Here is a 22,661-nt window from a genome sequence, read left to right as displayed (position 1 = left end):
TTGGAAGATATAACTAATGCACAACAATGAAAAACCTTCTGTGATTAGTACACCTGATTTATATGAGTTCCTTACTAATAAATTTGCCTAAGCTTTGAAAGGAAAACCATTATGCTGAGTCCATTAGTATTTATTCCATACCAGCTTTCCCAGCACCTCACCATAAGGACTAGATGAAGTGTTTTTACAGGTGTCTGATAGGATGCCAGCTGTAAAACACTTTCCATCCTTGCTCAGCTCAAAAAAATCTGAAGTCCCAGTTTTGTGCACAGGTGCATCCTTCTTTGCAAAGGAGAAACCAGCTTCTCCTGCCTTGTTCTCCTCCACCATGTGAAATCAAATGGGTTTTTTACACTCTTCCTCCATAGGGAGGTAGGGAGGAGGAAAAAAGAATTGACCTCGACATATTAAAAAATATTTGAGAGTGTCAGTCCATAGTTATGCTTCATTTTACATAACTTTTCATTTTTTTAACTTATAACATTAAGAAAATGTGGTTGGCTTAAAAAATTAAAATCGGTGACCTGAAGGAAAAAAAAATAACAGACAGATTTTTTCCCTTCTGTATTTACTGATAAACCCACACCAATCCCCTGAGCACCAGTTTGCAGTGATGCACAGGAAGTAGAAGCAAATAGGGGTTCCTGGATGTGATCACCTGAGGGCATGCAGCCATTTTCCATGCTTACTTACCACGGGCAGGGGTTTGGGAAGGAGCTTCCTAGGCACTGTCACTAAGCAGCTCTCTGAGATAGTGCGTCTTCCGCCTGCTCTGTGTCTAATTATTCAGACGCGCCAGCTAGGTAGCAAAATATACCTCATTGCTTGCTGGGCGGTCCAGAAGTTTAGACTGGAAATACAGATAAGATGCTGAACTGCTGGTATTCAGGGACTTAGAGAAATCAGTCAGAAAAACAGGAGTGATTTGTTCCAAATGGTATGGAAACTACCCAAAGGAAATCAATGAGTAGGAATTTGTTTCCCGAAGGAAGATGATTATGGGACAGCATACACAATTACTTCAGAAGAGCACAAATAAAGCGTTTGCCTGTGATGTTTCTTTTTAAGCCAGCCGAAAAACATAGAAGAGAGTGAAAGTCTTGCAAATCGTTTTATTTATGTACTTATTTAGTTCTTTTTTTTTTTTTTTTTTGAGACGAAGTTTTGCACTGTTGCCCAGGCTGGAAGTGCAGTGCCGCAATCTCAGCTCACTGTGACCTCCACCTTCTGGGTTCAAGCGATTTTCCTGTCTCAGCCTCCCAAATAGCTGGGATTACAGACTCCTGCCACCATGCCTGCCAACTTTATGTATTTTTAGTAGAGACAGGGTTTCACCATGTGTGGTCAGGCTGGTCTTGAACTCCTGACCTCAAGTGATCTGCTCACCTCAACCTCCCAAAGTGCGGGGATTTCAGGCATGAGCCACTATGCCCGGCCTTGCTCTTGCAAATCTGACAAATAATATTTGAACCCCTCTACAGTGATTTCAAACCACAACAATCTCAGAGATTTCATGAATAAATGGATATCCAAGATGGCATTTACTTCGGATTGTTTCAAAATTGAGTATTTAACAGTGAGAAAATTAAGGTAGTCAATTCTCAAGAAAGTTTTTGAGTCTGCAAATTTTCAGGAGATAGACAAGAAATTCCTGCCTGGTATAAAGCTATATATATATATATATAAAATGTGTGTGTATATGTGTGAAAAAGAAAAGAAAATATAGATAAGTATAAAAGATAATAAAATAAATACTCCCATACCCAAAACCCTATTTCTTTTTTCTTTTTTCTTTTTTTTTTTTTTTTGAGACAGGCTCTTGCTTTGTCACCCAGGCTAGAGTACATGGTGCGATCCTAGGTCATGGCAGCTTCAAACACCTGGGTTCAAGCAATCCTCCTACCTCAGCTTCCCAAGGAGCAAGTACCTGGGACTACATATGTATGCCACCATGCCTGGCTACATTTTTTATTTTCTGTAAAGATAGAGTCTCACTGTGTTACCAGGCTGGTCTCAAACTCTTGGCCTCAAGTGATCCTCCCAAAGGTCTGGAATTACAGATGTGAGCCACTGTGCTCTGCCTCAGTACCAACATATAACTATAAATATTTTGCTTTTTCTTCAGATCTTTTTTAAAGAAATGATTAAAGTTGAAATTCTTTCTTTTCCAATCACACCCTGATCGTCATCCTCCGAAACACCCAGTAATGGATCCAGTCCATGCTCTGTAACTGCATATGTTACATATATTGTCCAGAAAAGATATGTATTGTTGTTTTGTATGCTTATGAAAATTATATTGATACTGTATTTAATATTTTGCAGCATTTGTTATTCAACATTGTTTTATGATTGCCTCAGGTAGATTCATATAGATCTAAGTTACTCATTTTAAGAGCTGTTTTGTATATTAACATATAACTATATCACCATTTTAAAATTCATTCCTGGAAAAGTGAGAATATTGGTTGTGTCTTAGCTCAGGCTGCGATAACAAAATGCCATAAACTGGATAACTTAACAACAGAAATTTATTTCTTATGGTATTTCTCTGAATGTTGAAAGTCTGAGATCAAGGTGCCAGTATGGTTGGGTTCTGGTGTGAGCCCACTTTTAGGTTGCAGACTACTGACATCTCATTTTATCCTCACAGGGTGAAAAGACAGCAGGAGAGTTATCTGGGGGTCCCTTTTTTAAGGGCACTAATCTCATTCATGAGGCCTCCACCGTCACTGTCTCATGACCCCGTCCATTGGCCCCGCCTCCTGATATCACCGTGGAGATTAGATTTCAACATACTCGTTTGAGGAGGACACACACATTCAGTATTTAACATTCTGCTCCTGGCTCTCCACAGTTCATGTCTTCACATGCAGAATGCATTATTTCCATCCCAGTAGCCTCAAAAGTCTTAACTTGTTCTAGCATTGGTTCTCAAGTCTCAAGTCCAAAGTCTTATCTAACTATCATATAAATCAGATATGAGTGATTCTCAAGGTGTCATTCATTCAGAGACAGAACTCCTCTCCAGCTATGAACATGTAAAACCAAATATTAGGTTGGTGCAAAAGTAATTGTGATTTTTGCCACTTTTAATGGCAAAAAACACAATTACTTTTGCACCAGCCTAATAAGTTGTGTACCTCCAAACTGTAGTAGTGGGACAGATGTAGAATAGATATTCCCATTTCAGAAGCAAAGGAATAGGAAAGAAGAAAAGAGTGACAGCTTTTAAGTAAGTCCAAAACCTAGCAAGTCAAATCTATATCTCAGGGCTGGAGAATAATCCTCCTGTGCTTGATGCTGTGCACTCCAGGCCCACTGGGGCAGAGGTCCCATTTTCCAGACCCAGTAGACTTGAGATATTGCTGCCAAATTTGGGTCTCAATCCCAGGGTTCTGCTGGGCAGGCACCAAACCTCCAAAGCTCCTCCCAGTCCTACCTCTACACCTTTGACTGGAGGTAATCTAACTTGTTGAAAATGAGGCAATTCTTCCTCCACCCTTTGCAACATGGGATGAAGCCCTGATGATCTCTGAATCACTTTTTTGTGGTCATTCTTCCCTTGTCTTGAAGAATAAATCATGTTTGCAGCTGAAAAGTTTTATGGTCTTCCCGGTAAAATCCAAAAAGTCTGACAACATATCTTCATTCCTTCCCATATCCTTCCCATTCAGTTCAAACTGGCAGTTTTCCTGCTGAGGTAGCTAATTCAGTCCATGCTTCACACCATACTAATCTCCTTATCAAATGGTGGCTTGGTAATACTCTTAGTGTTCTCTTTTAAACATGCGTTCTCATTTTGTGCAATATGGATTGGCTGAGAATTTTCCAAGCTCATAAGTTCTAGTTTCTTGTTGTTTGATAAGTCCCTCTTCACATCATTTCTCTCTTCTCCATTTTACTGAACAGTCAGGAGGAACAAAGCCACGCCTTCAATACTTTGCTTAGAAATATCCTCATCTAAATATCTGACTTCATTGCTCACGAGTCCCAACTTCGACAAAACACTAATAATATGAACACAATTCAGCCAAATTGTTTGCTGCTTAATAACGAGAATTGCCTGTTCTCCATTGCACAAGATGGAGAAAAGGACAGTGAAATTTACAGTGTTAATGAGGATAATAACATGCTTTTACTGCAGTCTGAGAATTCATCAAAATGGCCTTCACTATCCATATTTCTACTAACACTCTGTCCATGATTACATATGTATTCTTTAAGAAGATGGAAGCTTTCTCTGCAGCTCTTCTCTTTCCTTTCTGAGCCCTAACCAAATCACCTTTAAAAGTCCCTTCATGACAATCTTGGTTTCTTCTAGATGTACTTCACAACTCTTGGTTAGTTCCAAAGCTGCTTTCACATTTTAAGGTATTTGGTATAGCAGCACCCCACTTCTTAGTACCAATTTCTATCTTAGTTTGGGCTGCTATAATAAAATACCATATATAGGTGGCTTATCAATAAGAGACATTTATTTCTCACAGTTCTGGAGGCTGGAAAGTTCAAGATCAAGGTGATGGCCTATTTGGTGTCTGATGAGGGCCTGCTTCCTGGTTGCAGATGACTATCTACTTTCCATGTCCTCACATGGAGAGAAGAAGAACCAGCTCTCTGGCCTCTTCCTGTAAGAGTACTAATCCCATTCATAAGGGCTCTGCTCTTGTTACCTCTGAAAGGCCCTATCTCCAAATATCATTACATTTGGGATTATATTTCAGCATATGAATTTGAGGGGACATAAGCATTCAGTCCATAACAGATTGTTTCCAATTTAAGGTATTAAATATACTGTAATTAGTGTCTTCATATACAGGTTTGAGTTTCTCCAGTGTATAAATATAAAAATGGAATTTGTCATAGGTTATGTGTATTGTGAACTACGTGTAGTCAATATTGTTCTTCAAAGTGATTTCTCAATGTATATTCCTACCATTAATGTGAGGAGTTTTTAATTTACCCAAATACTCTTCCAAAATTGATATTATATGATTTTTTAACTGTGGAAAATTTGGATGTGGAATACTTTTTTATCCACATTTCTCTGTTTAATAGTTCTGAGCATCTATTCATTTAATTTGCAGTATTTATATTTTCCTCTTTTATGAACTGCCTCCAAATTTGTTTGCCAATTTTTCTATTAGGTTTTTATGTTGTTAAATTGCAATCTGTTACTTCTTATTATGGATAATATTCCTTTGTATTTTCCAGTATGATTCTCTATTTTTCTTTTATTTATGGTTTCCTTATTTGCTCAAAAGTTTTTAATAAACTAAACTATATAAAAAGAGCTTTTCTTTTTGAGCTTGATCTTGTAGTAAGAAATCCTTTTCTGCTCTGAAGCTATAGTCTACATTTTTATGACAGTCTTAGAATTTGTAACTTTTTTTAATTCATTTTTTGAGTTTATTTTTGCAAGTATTATCACTTGGAGGTGTAATTTTTTATATATAAGTGCAAATATCTCAACACCATTTTTGAGTAATCTGTCATTCCTAAATCATAAAGATGCATACTCTAATTTAAGCCAGGATTGCATAAATGCCTGAGAAACCTCAGCTGTCTGAGAGTTTTATTATTTTGATCTACATATCTGTTCCCATGCCATTGCCTAATTATTATGATTCTATATTATTAATAGAACAAATGCTCCCACTTATTTTTATTTTCAGACATGTCTTGATTATACTTTGCCCTTCAGTCTTCCATGTAAGTTTTAGAATTCATTTCTTACGTTCCATGAATGATTCAATTAGAATTTTTACTGCAATCACATTGAATTTATAAAATAATTTACGACAGTTAAGATTTTGGTCTTCCCACTTGAGAAAATAACCTAACTCTGTATTCAGGTCTTATTTTATGTTTTTTGATAAAGTTTTGTAGTATTTCTATAAAGTTCTTATACAACTTTTGTTATAAATATTACCAGTTACTGTTTTGGTTTTGCTATTGATTTGAATTATGCCTTTATTTCTCTTATATATTCAAATTCGTTATTAGAAGTATATGATATTTTAAAACTTAAACTGACATCCCTCTTGAGCTCCCTCTAATATCACTGAATCTCTTGGAATTTTTATGTAAATAACCATATCATTTGTAAATAGTAAACTTTGTGTTTCCTTTTCCAATATTTATTTTTTTCTAATTTTGATGCAGTGGCTGCAAAATTAATAATTTTGAATGTTGGGTATATAGACTTTATTGTTTTCTTCTTATCATTAATAGGAATGCTGTAAAATTAACCATTCTACAAATATTTGTGTACCTAGTATGTGCCAAGCATTTCACAACAATGAACGAAACAGACAAAAGTGTCTACCTTCATCAAATTTGTTGGCTTCTTGGTTAGACAAACAAACAGGTAAAACTTGTAGTATGACTAGTGGTGATACATTATATGGCGATAAGTTAAACAGGAAAAGGTAACAGGCCATACTGGGGATGGGGTGAGGGAGTTCATTTTTAAATAAGACGGTCAGGAAGGTTTCAAGGAGAATGTAACATTTCAGTAAATACTTGAAGGAGTGAAACCCTAAGTGTGGAACAAGTGCAAAGGTCTTGACGCCTAATTGTACCAAGCATGGCTGAGGAGCAGCAAGGAGGCCATTGTGATTGAAGCAGAGAAAAGGAGATACATTCAGGGGAGTAACAAAAAAGCAAACTGTAAGAACTTCACTCTGAATACAGATGGTAAGCCACTGGAAGATTTGGATTAGATTTGAATGGAAGAGTCTTTGCTGAAATTATCTGACTTAGGTTTGAAAGGCTCATACTGGCTGCTGTCTTGAGAACAGAATAAAATGGAATTGTAATAGAAGGAGACAGGAAGTGGTAGAAACAGAAAATGGGTGGGGGATACCAGTTTAGAAGTCTTAAATTTGCTGATCTGCTGATGTGACATCCAAATGAAATAGAGGAGTCAAGGATGAGTCCAGGGTTTTTTGGTGTGAATAATGAGAAGGATGAGGCTTTTCATTCACTAAAATTGGGAAAACTGTGGGAAGAACACTTTTTTGGGAAAAGATAATGAGGGCAGATTAGAGCATGTTAAGTTTGAGAAAGCCAAGTGAAGATATTAAGTAGCTGGATATATGCATCCTGAATTCAGGAAAATTGTCTTCACTGGGCATGTAAATTTGAGAATTTTGTACAGAAAGCTGGTAGACCCAAAAAAGTCTCAATGAGTTCATCAAAGAAGTGATAGAGAAGAAAGAACACTGTGGCCATTCAAAATTTGGAAGCGAGGAAGATGAAAAGGAAACAAGAAAGTAGACTGCAAAGAAATGATGAGAAAGACAGGTGAGTGTGGTGCCCAGGAGGCGAGAGAAGAAAGTATTTCAAAGAGGGTGGAGTTAAAATAGTCAGTTTGGACTACTGTAGACAAAGTGTCATAGTTGGGTAGCTTAAAAACAACGTAAACTTGTTTCTCACAGTTTTGGTGGCTGGGAAGTCCAAGATCAAGGTGGTGGCCTATTTGGTGTCTGGTGAGGGCCTGCTTCCTAGTTGTAGAAGATTGTCTTTCTGTATCCTCACATGGTGGGGAAAAGCAATCCAGTTCTCTGGCCTCTTCTTATAAGGGCCCTAATCCCATTCATGAGCGCTCAACTATCATGAGCTAATTACCTCCCAAAGGCCCCAGCTTTTAATACCATCACAATGGGGGTTTGGAGTTCAACAAATAGATTTTGGAGGGGCAACTTCAGTCCACTGTAGTGTAAAATGCTGTTGGCCCAGAAGGAGATGGCAAAATAACTCTGGGACTTAATAATATGGGGACATTGAGATGTCTACAAAATCTGTTTCATTAGAGGGTTAGGGCAGTCCACTCATTTTTGTAATTGATGTAATCTTAAATTTAATTATTGAGTGTATCTATACAGAGAAATGTACTTTTATTTTAGCCAGGTCATTAAGTTCAGCATCCTATTTTACCAATTTGAGTTCTTTTTTCTTATATTCTACTCCTTCCCTCTAATTTTGTTTTCTTCTGACTGAAGTAGGTTCCAGCAAATATTTGAGTAATCTACTCAGTGAGTTTATCAGAAATAATCTTCACTCTTGAATTTTTATTTAGCTGCATATAAAATTGTAGGATGATTATTATTCCTCAGCACTTGGAACACATTACTCCATTGCCCACTGTCTTCAGCATCTAATATTGCTCATGGAAAGTCCACTGTCAATCAAAGTATTACTTGTGTGTGGGTAATTCAGCTTTTGTCTTTATCGTCTAGATGTGTTTTTACTATTTTGTGTAGAAGTGTAGATTTATTTTTATTTTTATTTTTATTCATCCTACTCAGCATGTGGCATACTCCTTTATGTGAGGCTTTGTTCTGTTTTGTTTTCTTCCAATTGTAGGGAGTTCTTGGCCAATTTTCCTTAAAATATTATGACTTTCCTGACAATCCATTATTTCTCCCCTTATGAAGAAAATCTTGTTGGGTGTATATTGGGACCTTTCAATGTTACTGGTCTATTTATCTCAATTCTCTTTTCATGTTTTAGCTTTTTATCACTCTTTGCTGAATTCTGAGTATATTCCTTGGCACCATCTTTGGGATTGTTTGAGAAAGAGCTGATTATGTGTAAATCTTTTAATAGCTATTTGTGTTTGTTTTTACATTCCCATTATGTCTTTTCTTATTTCATATTTGCCAATTTTGTTTTATAATTTATTTTATTTTATTATTTGTTTTTAATTGACAAATAATAATTGTACATATTCATGGGGTACATAATGATGTTCCAGTACATAAAATGTAGAGTGATAAGGTCAGGGTCATTAGCATATTCATCATCTCAAACATTTATCATTACTCTGTCGGGAATTTTCGATATCCTCCTTCCAGCTATTTGAAACTATATATTATTGTTAACTTTAATCATCCTACAGTGATGTAGAACACTAGAACTTATTTCTCCTATCTAGCTGCCATTTTATGTCCCTTAAAAAATGTGTCAATGTGTCCATATTCCTCCTTTACTCCTACCCTTCGCAGCCTCTGGTATGCTATGCCCTTCTTTTTACTTCTATGAAATCAGTGTTTTTTAAACTTTTACATATGAGTGAGAATATGTGGTATTTAACTTTCTGTTCCTTGCTTATTTCACTTAATATAATGTCTCCCAGTTCCATCCCTGTTGCTATGAATGACAGGGTTTCATTCTTTTTAATGGCTAAATTAGTATTCCATGTTGTATATATACCGCATTTTCTTTATTCATTAATCTAGTTTTGGACACCTTGGTTTTGGACACCTTGGCTATCGTGAATAGTGCTGCAATAAACCTGGAGGTGCAAGCATCCAAAAGGCATCCAAATTGGAAAAGGGGAAGTCAGATATGTTTTCTAATTTATTGTTCTCCCATTTAAATTGTATTCTTTTCTTTATCACATTGTTTATCTTAAATATATATTTGTTAAACTAATTTTAGGTGATTCTGTTATTACCACTTGATCAGGAATATATTAATCTCCTAATTGTTGGTTGTCTGTTTTCTGGTGTTAATATGGATTTTTGCTTTCAGGTAACACATTGAGTGAGAGATGTATTTCTTACTGTCACTTACTCTTCATAATGTAATGCTTTTCATTTGTTTCCACTAATCCCCTTAAGACCCTTAGTCTTGAAGCAGTTCTTTTATCAGTATCTCAGGATTCCCTGCCATCTGGCAGTGATTTTGGAAAATTCCCTGACGCAGTCACTGAACAAATAAGCTGATTGGCTGAAGTCTAATCTGGATGGCTTTTTCTGCATCCTACCCTTTCTGCAGCTAGGCATTACTGAATAGCAGAAATAATTTTTTCAGTACTTTTTTGTGAATGGCACAATCACAGCCCCTGATTTTATGCAGGCAACCTGGAATCAGACTCCCACTCCTCCTAGGGGAGCATCTGACACCTCACTGGAGTGTGGGACCTTTGCCCGCTTCTGTTTCAGTATCTGAATTGCAGAATGACTGTGGCTTTAGACCCCATTTACCTACCTCTGTGGTTTTCTGCTCTGTTTCCGGTCAAAAAATGTGGTTATCTGGTTTTCAAGAACACAGTATTTTTTAAAGTGTTTATCATTGTATTCAGAACCGAAAATATCATTTTAAAATAATGAGCTCATAATGCCAAAATAACCTGAAGCACTTTATAGTTTTAATAAGTACTGCTCTCAGCCACACATTTGACAATGTATGTGTATGATTTACATACATGACATATTTATGAAAAACATCATTCAGTAGATTGCATTACTTTTTCTAAGAGTTCATGCTAAATCTGATACTACCCTAAGATGAAACTTTTTATTTTAATCCTCAACGCAGTCTTAGATCAGGATTGGTCCTATAAATAGGTAGCAACTCATTTGGCCTTATTTGTAAGATCACAGATAGGACACTCTGTATCCCACTATTTATTTTATCTGCCATGATATATAAATTCCACCAGAGTAATTCCCCTGAATTTGATGACTTTTATTTTCCCCTGAGTCTCTATTAAATAACAATAAATTTGGGCGATGGAGGAAGAGAAGCTAATGCCTTTGCAACACTGACACCTAACAGAAAATAAGGCCCTTTGGTAATGTTATTAAGGTTAGGCCTCTGGAGGATGAGTCAAAAGTGCCAAAAAGGATATTGAGTGTTTCAAAGGAAGTGAGAGAGGGCCAAGAATAAACTTGATCTTCCTCATACTCTTATATAGTTAGAAACCATGCAACAATCATTTATAAAGCTCAGTTTATCTTACTGTAAACATTAGTGGAAAAACGAGTTACATACACCCTCTATAATCATTGAATGGTGTCCATAAAAAAGGCAGACTTAATCATTCTTGAGTAAAGAAGGAAGTTAAAAATAAATTTTCAAACCTTATCATATTTACTTTACCAACAATCTTGATTACATGGCAACTTTGTTGCTATAATTTTATGCAGCAGATCATGGTAGATGTTCCTCCCCAAAGTTTTTAGTACATTCTTCTAAAAAGTTTTCCTGAGAACTTTTAGTTTGACTTCTCAAGCTTCCTTGTTTTACCTTTTCTTAAATTATCTCCCTCCTCCCTTAGTGAAATGAGCCTTCCTTCAGCATAGGTAACTTATCCTTACTGCTTTTTTCATACCCCATTTTTTTTTTTAATCTCTTTCAGCCAGTTGGGTCCTGAAGTAGCTGAAATGCGAAAAAGGCAGCAGTCCCAAAATGAAGGAACACCTGCTGTGTCTCAAGCGCCTGGAAACCAGAGGCCCAACAACACCTGTTGCTTTTGTTGGTGCTGTTGTTGCAGCTGCTCCTGGTATGTCATGTTACCTGTAGGATGCCACACCCAGGCTTGGCAGGCACTAGCGTGAACAGGCATGCCAAGTCTCAGAACTGTAGAAACTTCTCAACATGTCTTTTTTTGTTCTTTCTTTGCAAGTAGGACTTATTGAAGTCTATCATTGGTTTAATGCAAACACTTCCACAAAGAAAACATATAATATTTCCCCCAAATCTACATTTAAATTGATAATAAGGTAAAAAAAAAAAAAAAAAAAAGGTGTGTTTTATATCATGTTTTTCTCCATCTATGCTTCTTAAAGATTTGGGTGAAAATAAGATTTTAGTTACATAGGTATTTATCAATAAGCAATGTTCTCCAATGTTACAGTCAAGAACATTAAAATAACATCTAGTAACACTGCATGTAGTATTGAATGTGTGTGTGTGTGTGTGTTTTTAGTTCTCTGCCTCTACTTGATAGGGTGTTGAGCATTCAGCTGCATGACCAGATAACTGTAAGTCAGGGTAACAACCTCTACCCAGAATTCCTGCCAATAAGGACAGAGAGAAAAGAGTCACTGACTCACAACCACCGATCTAAAAGGTCAGTGGCTGTGCTTGGAATGAAGTCCAACTCAGTTCATTGAAAAATCCTGAAATTAGAGCCAGAGAACCTACTTCCCATTGCAGTGTTATCACTGGCAGGCTCTGGGACATCATGCAAACTCATAATCTCTATGTTCTTTGATTTCCTCATTGGCAAAATGGTGAAGAATTAGACAAGCTAATTCCCAAGGTGCCGTCTAATGCTAAATGCCCATGACCCAGGGAACTCAGAGAACCTGCTTGAGTTCCAGATTCATAAAGTGCCTAACATTTATGCAGGTGAGATTCTTCAAGGGGATGCTAGACTTTTTGAACCATATATTTTAGGGTCTTTTAAAATCCAGTTTACAAGTGGATCTTCTAGCCCAACAGTGGTCTTCTGGGTCTCCCCAGACTAATTCAGAACCTAAAGAAAGGCCCCTATGTTGGAGTCATCTCTCTGTGTATTATCTCTACAGTTTCCCAACGTATGTTGAGGTGGTTTTTTTTTTGTTTGTTTCTTTTTTTGTTTTTTTAAATGGCAAAACGTTGTATCACTGGGGCCAAAATAGAAGGTAAAGAGGGCTGTACTAGAGTGGTACCTTGGTGATGAACAAGCTCCATCCACTCTAGAAAACTCCAGTTCCAGAAAAACATCAGATATTGCAGTAATCTGGAAAGCTTAAGTAGTTTTTATAAATATCAATATTGCTTCCCAGATGATGATTCTTTGTTACAGAAAGTCATACTGTATTAGTCCATTTTTATACTGCTATAAAGAAGTACCCGAGACTGGGTAATTTATAAAGAAAAAGAGGTTTAATGGACTCACAGATCCACAGGGCTGGGGAGGCCTCACAATCATGGCAGAAGGTAAAGGAGGATCAAAGGCACATCTTACATGGTGGCAGGCAAGAGTGCGTGTGCAGGGGAACTGCCCTTTATGAAACCATCAGAACTCATGAGATTTATTCACTGTCATGAGGACAGCATGGGAAAAAACCATCCCCATGATTCAATTACCTCCCACCGCATCCTTCCCATGACAGATGGGATTGTGAGACCTACAATTCAAATGGGATTTGGGTGGGGACGCAGCCAAATCACATCATATACATAATTAGTTTTATTTCATTCTTAAGCCTTAATAATTTAAGATAGAGGAAGCAGAGTTTGAGATGAAGTAAATATTTCAGTCATAGTTGTGTAATCTTTTTCTGTGTCATGCCTGAAGAGATTATCTAGCTCTGGTCTTAATCTGTGAAGTACCATGTAGTGACTTACTATAGTGGTTCTGAAGTCAGACTGCCGGACTTCAAATCTTATCCTCACCCATCTCTATCTGCATGACCTTCAGCAAGTTAGTTAAATGCCAGTAATAAAAATCCCTGCCTCATAAGGTCATTGTAAAATTAAATGAGATAAAATACATAGCAAGCCGAGAACAGTGTCTGATACATAGTAAGCATTTAATAAGAGTTACTCTCTGGGCTATGGAGCACTTCATATTGAAAAATAAAGATCACTTTAAAGAGGAACTGGCTTGAAATAATGCTTTAAAAAAAGATCAGTTTGTAGCTATAACACAAAAATTACCTTGGAAAAGAAAGCTATTTTATTTTAAATTCTGTATAAAACATCACCAATATATTGTTACACAAGGTTGAGGAATAGACTTCTATTGCTCATTTGCACTATACCAGGTTCGTGTAATCAGTATATAATTTTCCTTAGCTGCCAAAACTTATTTCTGAATTGCTTTGAGATTAAAACACCAGAACAGATAGAATACTGAAGTTTCTTTGTGCTATATGTATTAGCTGCCATATATTTAGTGAGATTTGCTTTTATCAAGTTTTAAAGGACATATTAAATAACAGAACATTTAACATTAACACATGAGCATGAGATTATTGCAGTACACAGACAATGGGTGAAGAAAAAAACAACTTTTGGAAGCTGCATCAACTCTCTACACCTCTAGAGTGGATCCCCAAACATTGGGTACATTGGCTCCATGCTCTGTTAGCTCTAGACTAGCAATACCCTTGTCAGGAACTGCATTTGTTGTCAATGAACATTGGATGCCTAAGTCTAGGCCGTAAAATGTACAGTCTGTAAATTTATAAGTCCTTCTGTATATGATAAATGATAGATAATTTCTAATAATTATAAACCACTTGATTATTATGTATTTATTTATATTTGAGACAAAATCTGCTCTGTCATGTAGGCTTGATTGCAGTGGCACAATCACAGCTCACTGCAAGCTCCAACTCCTGGGCTCAAATGATCCTCCCTCCTCTGCCTCCCCAGTAGCTGGGACTACAGGTGCATGCACCACACTTGGCTAATTTTTTTTTTTTTTTTTTAAGTGGAGTCAGTGTCTTGCTATGTTGCTTGGGCTGGTCTTGAACTCCTGGGCTCAAGCAATCCTTATGCCTCAACCTCTCAAAGTGCTGAGATTTACAGGCATGAGCCACTGTGCCTGGCCACTTAATGTTTTTTAAAAGGATAAAAGTTAAAGTTCCTTGAACTATGGATTTTAATTATGACTATATTGTCTTACTACAAATGAAAATGTCCTTTACCCATATGTGTTTAAAGTACCATTATTTTTGTACTTCAGGTTTATAAAAGAAAATTATAAAGGCTTTTTGGAGTAAAAAGAAAAAGAAATAAATGTTCTTCAGATTTTCCAGGCTAGGTCAAAGGAGCAGAACAAAAAGAAACACTAAAAATGTAATTTAGGGACTAAAAAAAAAAGTTAGAAATCAAAATATGAAGTAACTGTCATTCGTCAATGGGAGCAGTTGTCATGTGGCTGAATTTACTTCCTTTTAAGGAAACAGAGTGGTAGGAAAAATTTCTATATCTAGTAATAAATACAAATACCTCACCCTAAGCTTCATGTTATGGGTTTTTTAACAATGTAACATTTTCCTCAAATTTGCACTTCTCATTCATATTTCATTGTCAGCTCTTCTCTCATTTTTAAATTGATTCCTGTCTTTATAACATTACCACCACATTTTTGGAGGGGAGGATACAGAGAGTAAGTACATAACTGCTGAATTGTTCCCCAGTTTCTTTGAAAATTCTAAACTGTTTAGACAGCCTTCATAGTGACTGATCCATTCTCTATCTCTGTCATAGAGGCACTTTCTCCCCCCACATCAGTCTCTCTCCTTATCTCCCTTTTCTCCTCATAGCCCTTGCAATTAAAGAAGAGAAAACAGGAGGATGAGGTTTAGAACCATTAACATCCTTAAATACGTAAGCAATGGATACCCAAATCCAGGGCGTAAAATGGACAATCTGTAAACATGTAAGACCTTCTATTCATGGGACTAAGCTAGGGTGAAGAGACCATTTTGTCAAGACCATTTGTCTACGGGTTCAAGGTTGACACCGGCAAGTGGAATGTCTTGTTTCTTCAGATAGTAACCTTCTTCCCTTTTCTTTATAAGAAAGAAATCTTTGAAAGATACTGAAGGCTCCTCTCAAACTGCCTTCAGTCAGGACAGTGTGAAGCAGTGAGGTTGTTCAGATGCTCACACGTGAGATAACACATATAAAAATGCAGGGCAGACTAGAAACTGCTGTGTGCTTACAAAAAGGAGGGGCATCAAAAATGGCCATAGAGCTTTCAAAGTTTATTATGAGCTTAAAGCTCATTTTCAAATTGTCCTACGAACTCTCTTGCAACATCATTCAGTGGTTGCATTAAAATAACCCATGCTACTTTTTCACATAAAATCTTCAGGTACTAATTCCTCTTTTAATACTGGATGCTTCTGTGGGTGTCCCATCAAGCAAAACAGGGTTCCCTGTGTAAAAATTAGAACTCCAGAGACCTCAGCTACCATCTCTCCAAAATGTTTACGTTGCCCTCTGCTTGGCACATCATGGTGGTGAGTTGATGGCTGTGGAGAGGAGAATAATGAAATATCACTGGCCATAGCCCTGGCTCCAGCTTGCAGTTACCAAGAGAATGGTTCTGTCTTTAGCTACTTTATAAATTAGACTTAGGTATAAGCTTTCATTTGAAAAAACAACAACAACAACAGCAACAACAAACAATGTTTGGAAAATGTTGTATCTATTTTTACAGGTAAGGAAACTGATGGCTTGCTGATGTCAGTAGACCCATTAGGGATTGAAGTGGAACTGAGATGCAGGCCTCTGAATGTCTAGTCCATTGTTTGGTTCATTTTAACGGGACACTTCCAAACTTTTCGTTTCCAGGTTTGATATGAGCCATTTCCAAATACGACTTTCCCAGTTGAATTCACAATCTCATGCACTCCTGGGTATTGCCCGTGAGATTTGGCCCACTGCACTGGACTCTTCTCAGGAGAGATTGGTCACAGACTGAATTTAGTAAATTAACTAGCCTTTGGAAAGCTAAAATTGTCTCTCTTTTGGATACATTGGTTCCCAGAGTTTCCAGACCATGGGATGGATCTCACTAAGTAAATGTTAAGTGCTTCATAAATATGCTTTGGACTGCCCCTCCCTCCATTTCTAACAAGTACCATGGCCTCTATAATTCAAAACAGTGCAAAAATAATGTCCTATTTTATCCTCTGATGCTGTCACACTTTAGCTCTCTGCCAAAGGAAATACTAAGATGCATGCTTTAAAAGTCAAAGGATATTTTTTGAAAGGAAAAACAAAAATCCATGCCTCCACCATGGTAAAGAAACCACTCCCTGGAAATAAAAGTCCTCACACATGCAAGGTGAATCATTTCATCTGAGGCACCAGGGAATACATGGTTTCCTCTGTGCCTGTCACCCTCGGAGAGCTGATTCATCTCACATGGCAGAATATGTTAATCCTGCAGAGTAACTCACACTGCACAGGATTTCCAGAGTACTTGTAAACAGACCGTCCTGCATACCACTTACAAAGAAGCAATACAGAAGTCTCCAGTTTGGAAACTCCATCTGGCCATGGCATGGGTACATGTCCTCAATGTTTTTATCAGTTATATCAACTTTACACAATCAAAAGATATCTATCAAAATGAACCCAAGTTTCTCAGGCCATATACACAAAACCACAGTGGACAATAGGACTATAGACTGAATGAGAGTTAATGGTAGAAGGAGCCTCACTCTGGTGAAGAAATCCAGAGTCCCAAGAGGACAGGAGGAAGAAACTGTAGATAAAGAAGTGGCAGGTGCATTTGGTGACAGGGCTGTGCACGGTGAGATCTGCTGACCCCAGATACCCCAGTCAGCTTCAAGGTTCAGACCCGGACAAAAAATCCAAATTTCAACCAAAGCTGACTCACCCTACGTGGCAATGTGGTGAGGACTGTCTATGTCTGGATGGGCCAGGAGGTACCAGAGCTTCAGGGATGACCTTAGTAGTGGGCTGGTGCTGTTCATACCCTCTGCCCTAGAAAAGGGTGAACACATGAAAGGTCAGAGTTTGACTCACCAACCCACTGAACCTTTTTTTATACGAGTGATACTCCTGTCTGTCCCATGTTTTTGTTTTTTAGGTTAATACCTTCAGTAAAAATTATAGTACGTAGAGCTTGTATTTGAATTCACAAAGCTCCATATTGGTCATTGCTGCCAGGCATTTTAGTAAACAGATAACTGAAGTTGCATGCATTAAAATAGCAAAAAATAGGCCAGGCACGGTGACTTATGCCTGTAATCCCAGCCCTTTGGGAGGCCGAGGTGGGTGGCTCATGAGGTCAGGAGTTCGAGACCAGCCTGACGAACATGGTGAAATCCTGTCTCTACTAAAAATACAAACATTAGCTGGTATGGTGGCGTGTCCCTGTAATCCCAGCTACTCAGGAGGCTGAGGCAGGAGATCGCTTGAACCTGGGAGGCTGAGGCTGCAGTGAGCCAAGATCGCGCCACTGCACTCCAGCCTGGGTTACAGAGAGAGACTCTGTCTCCAAAAAAATGAAAAATAAAAAATAAATAAATAAATTATATATATATATGTATATGTATATAAATAAATTTTGGCTTACATTATTTGGCCAATATTAGTAGGCATTTAACATTTGTTGAATGGGTGATGGATTTGGATTTGCCATTTGAGCCTACTTTATGAAATATAAAAACTTGTGTCACAGAAATTCTTTTCAAAAATTACAGGCACATTCTCCCAAGTCACCAGATTTTTTTATGCACCATTTTTCTTCATACACCTCTGTGTGTGTGTGTGTGTGTGTGTGTGTGTGTGTGTGTGTGTGTGTGTGTTTTAAAGGTAGTAGTACTAATTAGTAGTACAGAGGGGCATGAATTTGGGGAGGGAGCACTAAATCGGTTTAGTATTTGTGGGATATAAAATCAAGAAGAACAAAATAGAAGACTAGGGAGATAGGCAGTGACAAATAATCAAATATCTTTTACACCTTGTTAAGGAGTTTACACCTTTTTAGAGATGGGAAGCAATTGAAGAGTTTTAAGTAAGGAGGGGACAAAGTCCATTTTATATTTTAAGTATTCTCCTGAGGGAATGGAAAATGTTTGGAAGGAAAATACAAAAAGTAAGGGGGATGTTGAGACTTTTATAATAGCCTTGGTGAGACATGGTGAGGCCCAACATAAGGAGACAATAAAAGGGATGGAGAGAAGTGCATTTTCAAGAAAAAATTAGGATATACTGCCAAGAATTAGTGATAGACGAGAAAAAGAAGGATGACTCCATATTGCTTGCATGAGTAGCTGGGTTGCTAGTGATCTCATCAAATGAGAGGACACTGCAATAGGAAGTTATTTAGGCCAAGGATACAAAGACGAGTTCAACTTGCTCTGATTGAGGTATCCAAGAGTTAGTTGCATAAATGAATTTGAAGCTTGCAAGGCAAGCATGGATGAAATATGACAATCTGGGACTCATCAGTTGCAAGAGATTAGAATGATTGGCCCTGGTGAGTATTCCAGGGTGAAAAGCAGGGAGCTACAGACAGAAACCTCAGGACGCACCACATTTAAAGAACAATGGAGGAGTGAGAGAGTTGCAAACACAGAACGTGGAGAAGAGGTGATGTAAAAAATGACATGCAAAATGCGGCAAGGGGGCCGGGCACAGTGGCCCACAACTATAATCCTAGCACTTTGGGAGGACATGGCAGGAGGAAAGCTTGAACCCAGGAGTTCGAGACCAGCCTAGGCAACATAGTGAGTCCCCATCTCTACAAAAAAATTTAAAAATTAGCCGAGTGTGGTAGTACACACCTGTAGTCCCGGCTACTCAGGAGAGTGATGTAAGAGGATGACTCGAGCCCAAGAGTTGAGGCTGCAGTGAGCCATGATCACATGACTGCACTCCAGCCTGAGTGAGACCCTGTCTCAGAGAAATAAAATAAAACACAGCAAGGGACTGTTACAGAAGCCAAAAGAATTGAGAGTTTCACAAAGGGAAGTCTGAGGTTGCACATACACCAGGGAAGTCCAATACAATAAGAATCATAAAACATTTTGTGATTTGACCAACCAGGGGGGCTTCTTGGTGAACTTTGAGAGAACCAAGCTTCCCTGTAAGATGTGCAAAAAGGAAGAACTTGGAGAAAGAAAAGCTCCTGACAGAGAAAATGAGTGAGCCCCTCTTTAAAGGCTCTGAGACCCCATATGCTCCTCCTTCAGGGTGAAGGTTTGCTTTGAGAGAAGTTGGAGTTTCCTTCCTGACTCATTCAAAGCAAATTATTCATTTTCCAAGGCAACATGAAATTCAGCCATTCCAAATCCAAGTCAGCTTTATTAGCTACCCGGACAATATTTAAGAACTTCCTCCAGAAAATTCCAATCAATAATGCAAAAATGAGGTTGACTCCTTTGCTACCCTTATTTATAAAATTTCATAGTTGTGTTACACCTGATTAAATTAAGTATTAGCCCTACTTTTGCTTCTCCCATTAAAATTCATTATTTCTTATGGGCCTAACCTATTGTCTTTCATGGTCTAGGTGTGGTAGACCTATTACAATCTGCCTGCTATTTTAGCACATGATTCAAGAATTACTTGTTCTGTTTTTGTCAGATAAGACAATCAAATTCACTTTTTGTGAAAATGAAATTGATTTGATAATTCTGCTGGACTGGGTGCTATAAATTATAGCATATATAAATGCTCTAAAATCCATATCTTTGTTTCAGATATTAATATATTATGTATTAATATACATCTTTTTGCATGGGAACGTCTGTTCCTAAGTGAAACACAAATTTCTGTCACTGACACTTTGTGTATAAAGTGATATACTTTTTTTTTTTTTTTTTTTGAGAGACAGAGTCTTGCTTTGTCACCCAGGCTGGAGTGCAGTGGTGCAGTCTTGGCCCACTGCAACCTCTGCCTGCCAGGTTCAAGCGATTCTCCTGCCTCAGCTTCCGGAGTAGCTGGGACTACAGGCACACACCACCACACCTGGCTAATTTTTTTTTTTTTTTTTGTATTTTTAGTGGAGACAGGGTTTCACCATGTTGGCCAGGCTAGTCTCAAACTCCTGACCTCAGGATCTGCCTGCCTCAGCCTCCCAAATTGCTGGGATTACAGGTGTGAGCCACTGCTCCCAGCCAAAGCAATATAGATTACTTAAAAATACAGAGCCATTTAACTGCCAATTCCATAGTAATAGTGGAACAGTAACTTTAAGTGTTTCGTTCTAGAAGTAGTCTTGCCATATTTGACAATTACACACAAATTCTAATGGCATGTCTTCCTCAGAAAGCTGACTTTCAAGAGGCTATATGGGATAAGGAAAGACCAATGGCACTGGAATTTTACAGACCTGGGTACATTCCCGTTTTATCACATGTAACTATGAAACCTTTGGCAAGTTACTTACTACCTCTGAGTCTGTTTCTTCCTCAGTAAAGTGAGATTACTAATGTACATAAATTCCTGCATAATCCTTTATTGATAGGTATTATTTCTGTCCCTTTACAAGTCTCAGGCCCAGAGGAATTTACCAGTCTGTGTAAGATGTGGCTATTGCAGGCTTGGCAATGCTCTGTTTGCATGTTGCCAGTTAAGGTAGCAAATGCTGTTTCTTCAGTCTGTATCACTTCGCCCTTTCTCCCCAACTCTGACATTAACCAGCACAGGTATAAGTCAGGACAGCCCTGGAGCATGCACTGCACAGCCACAGGGCTCCCAGAATGTTGTAACTTTTATGTAGCAGGGTTTTGTTTCTCTACAGATCAAGATTGTTGTCTTCCATGGTGTCTGTTCCCAAGGAAGCCCCACACATTCATCCCATACGCATTCACACACACACACACACACACACTAACTGGAAAATGCGAGGGAAACATGGATGGCTAGATGAATGAGCAATCCTGCCAGCTATCAGATATATTTCTGAATATTCACTAACAGGGTTTTAACTTTTTCACTCTCTTTTTTATGATAGGGACCCAGCCTTCTAAAGTCAGAAGCTTGAGCTCCAACTGAACTAATGCACTTGACACAGACGATTGCATGCTATTTTAATAAGAGTAACACTGTTATTGCTCCTAACTAAATAGAAGTCCATTTGGCCTTTTCACATCTAAGATATTTGCTTTCCCGCTAAGGCATTCACTTAGTTATAAATTATAGGTAAAATTACAGTGGGTTGAAGGAATAGCTTAAAATAGGATTTTAATCAATGTTAGAACCGAGGTGTAGAAGATTCTGATGATTGGCGTGTATTTTTTATTTTTATTTTTATTTTATTTTATTTTATTTAGATGAACTCTCACTCTATAGCCCAAGCTGGAGTGCAGTGGTGCCATCTCGGCTCACTGCAACCTCCATCTCTGGGCTCAAGCAATTCTCGTGCCTCAGTCTCTCAAGTAGCTGGGGCTACACGTACGCGCCACTGTGCCCAGCTAATTTTTTGTATTTTAGTAGAGACAGGGTTTTGCCATGTTGCCCAGGGTGGTCTCGAACTCCTGAGCTCAGGTGATCTGCCCACCTCGGCCTCCCAAAGTGCTGGGATTGTAGGCGTGAGCTACCACGCCTGGCCTGGCATGTATTATGTATCTTTGTATTCAGACCTGTAATTCTCTTAATTTTAAGGAAAAATAAACTCTGTGCTAAATAAGAAGCTTTGGTCATCTAACTGAACATAAATGTACAGCGTAGATTTCGATTTTCACCATGTAATTGCTTGTTAAATGAAGTTGGCATTCCAGATGAAATCAATGTGTCCATGAGCCGAAAACCCAGAGCTTGGGGTTTCAAATGAAAATTTAATATAGACAAAAAGAGGGAATTTTTGATACCCATCTTTTCGAACAGATGCATATATAGAAAGAAATTGGCAACAGAGAGAGAGAGAGAGAGAGAGAGAGAGAGAGAGAGAGAGAGAATCAGAGAATGAAGAAATTTGTCTTTAGTTTCCATGGGTCGAAAGAAGAAATGAACGTTTACATACCACCCGAACCGGAATTGAAATAGAAATAGTGTGGAGAATCCATTCTCAGGATGGCTCTTCGAAAACATTTTAAATAAAAAATGCTTCCTACCTGTTGGTAGTTAAAACCCTTTTCTAATTTATTTGTTCTAATAATGTACGACCTAAGTTCCGTATTATCCCAGCATGAGACTGTGGAATGCAAAATGACTTCTTATTGGAAAGGATAATGACAATGATGATAACATTATGCCTACCTGTTTTTAAGACTAAAGTATTCCTAAATCAAATGACTTTTGGCTGGGGTCTATTCAGAATATTTTGTAAATATCAAAAATGAAAAATTATTGCAGTTATGCAAACGTCCCAAGATTAAGTTTATCCTCTTCAATTTCGATTATTATACTCACTGAAAAACTGAATGACTCCTTTTAGA

General features: G+C 37.9%; 1 protein-coding gene across 3 annotated transcripts in view; it reads left to right on the top strand.

Moving 5' to 3' along the window:
• Positions 1-22,661, top strand: part of RGS17 (regulator of G protein signaling 17) — a 119,330-nt gene that overhangs the window by 74,580 nt on the left and 22,089 nt on the right. For all 3 annotated transcript variants that reach the window (XR_012433551.1, XM_045391354.3, XM_065543600.2), the window contains exon 2: positions 11,153-11,296. Coding sequence is in view for 2 of the 3 variants with exons in the window: in XM_045391354.3 (XP_045247289.1) it covers positions 11,178-11,296 (119 nt within the window). In the remaining variant the exon portion in view is untranslated. The remainder of the gene's footprint in view (positions 1-11,152; positions 11,297-22,661) is intronic.

The sequence above is a fragment of the Macaca fascicularis genome, chromosome 4 (genome assembly GCF_037993035.2).
Source record: "Macaca fascicularis isolate 582-1 chromosome 4, T2T-MFA8v1.1".
Taxonomy (NCBI): Eukaryota; Metazoa; Chordata; class Mammalia; order Primates; family Cercopithecidae; genus Macaca; species Macaca fascicularis.
This window is presented reverse-complemented; position numbering and strand designations above follow the sequence as displayed.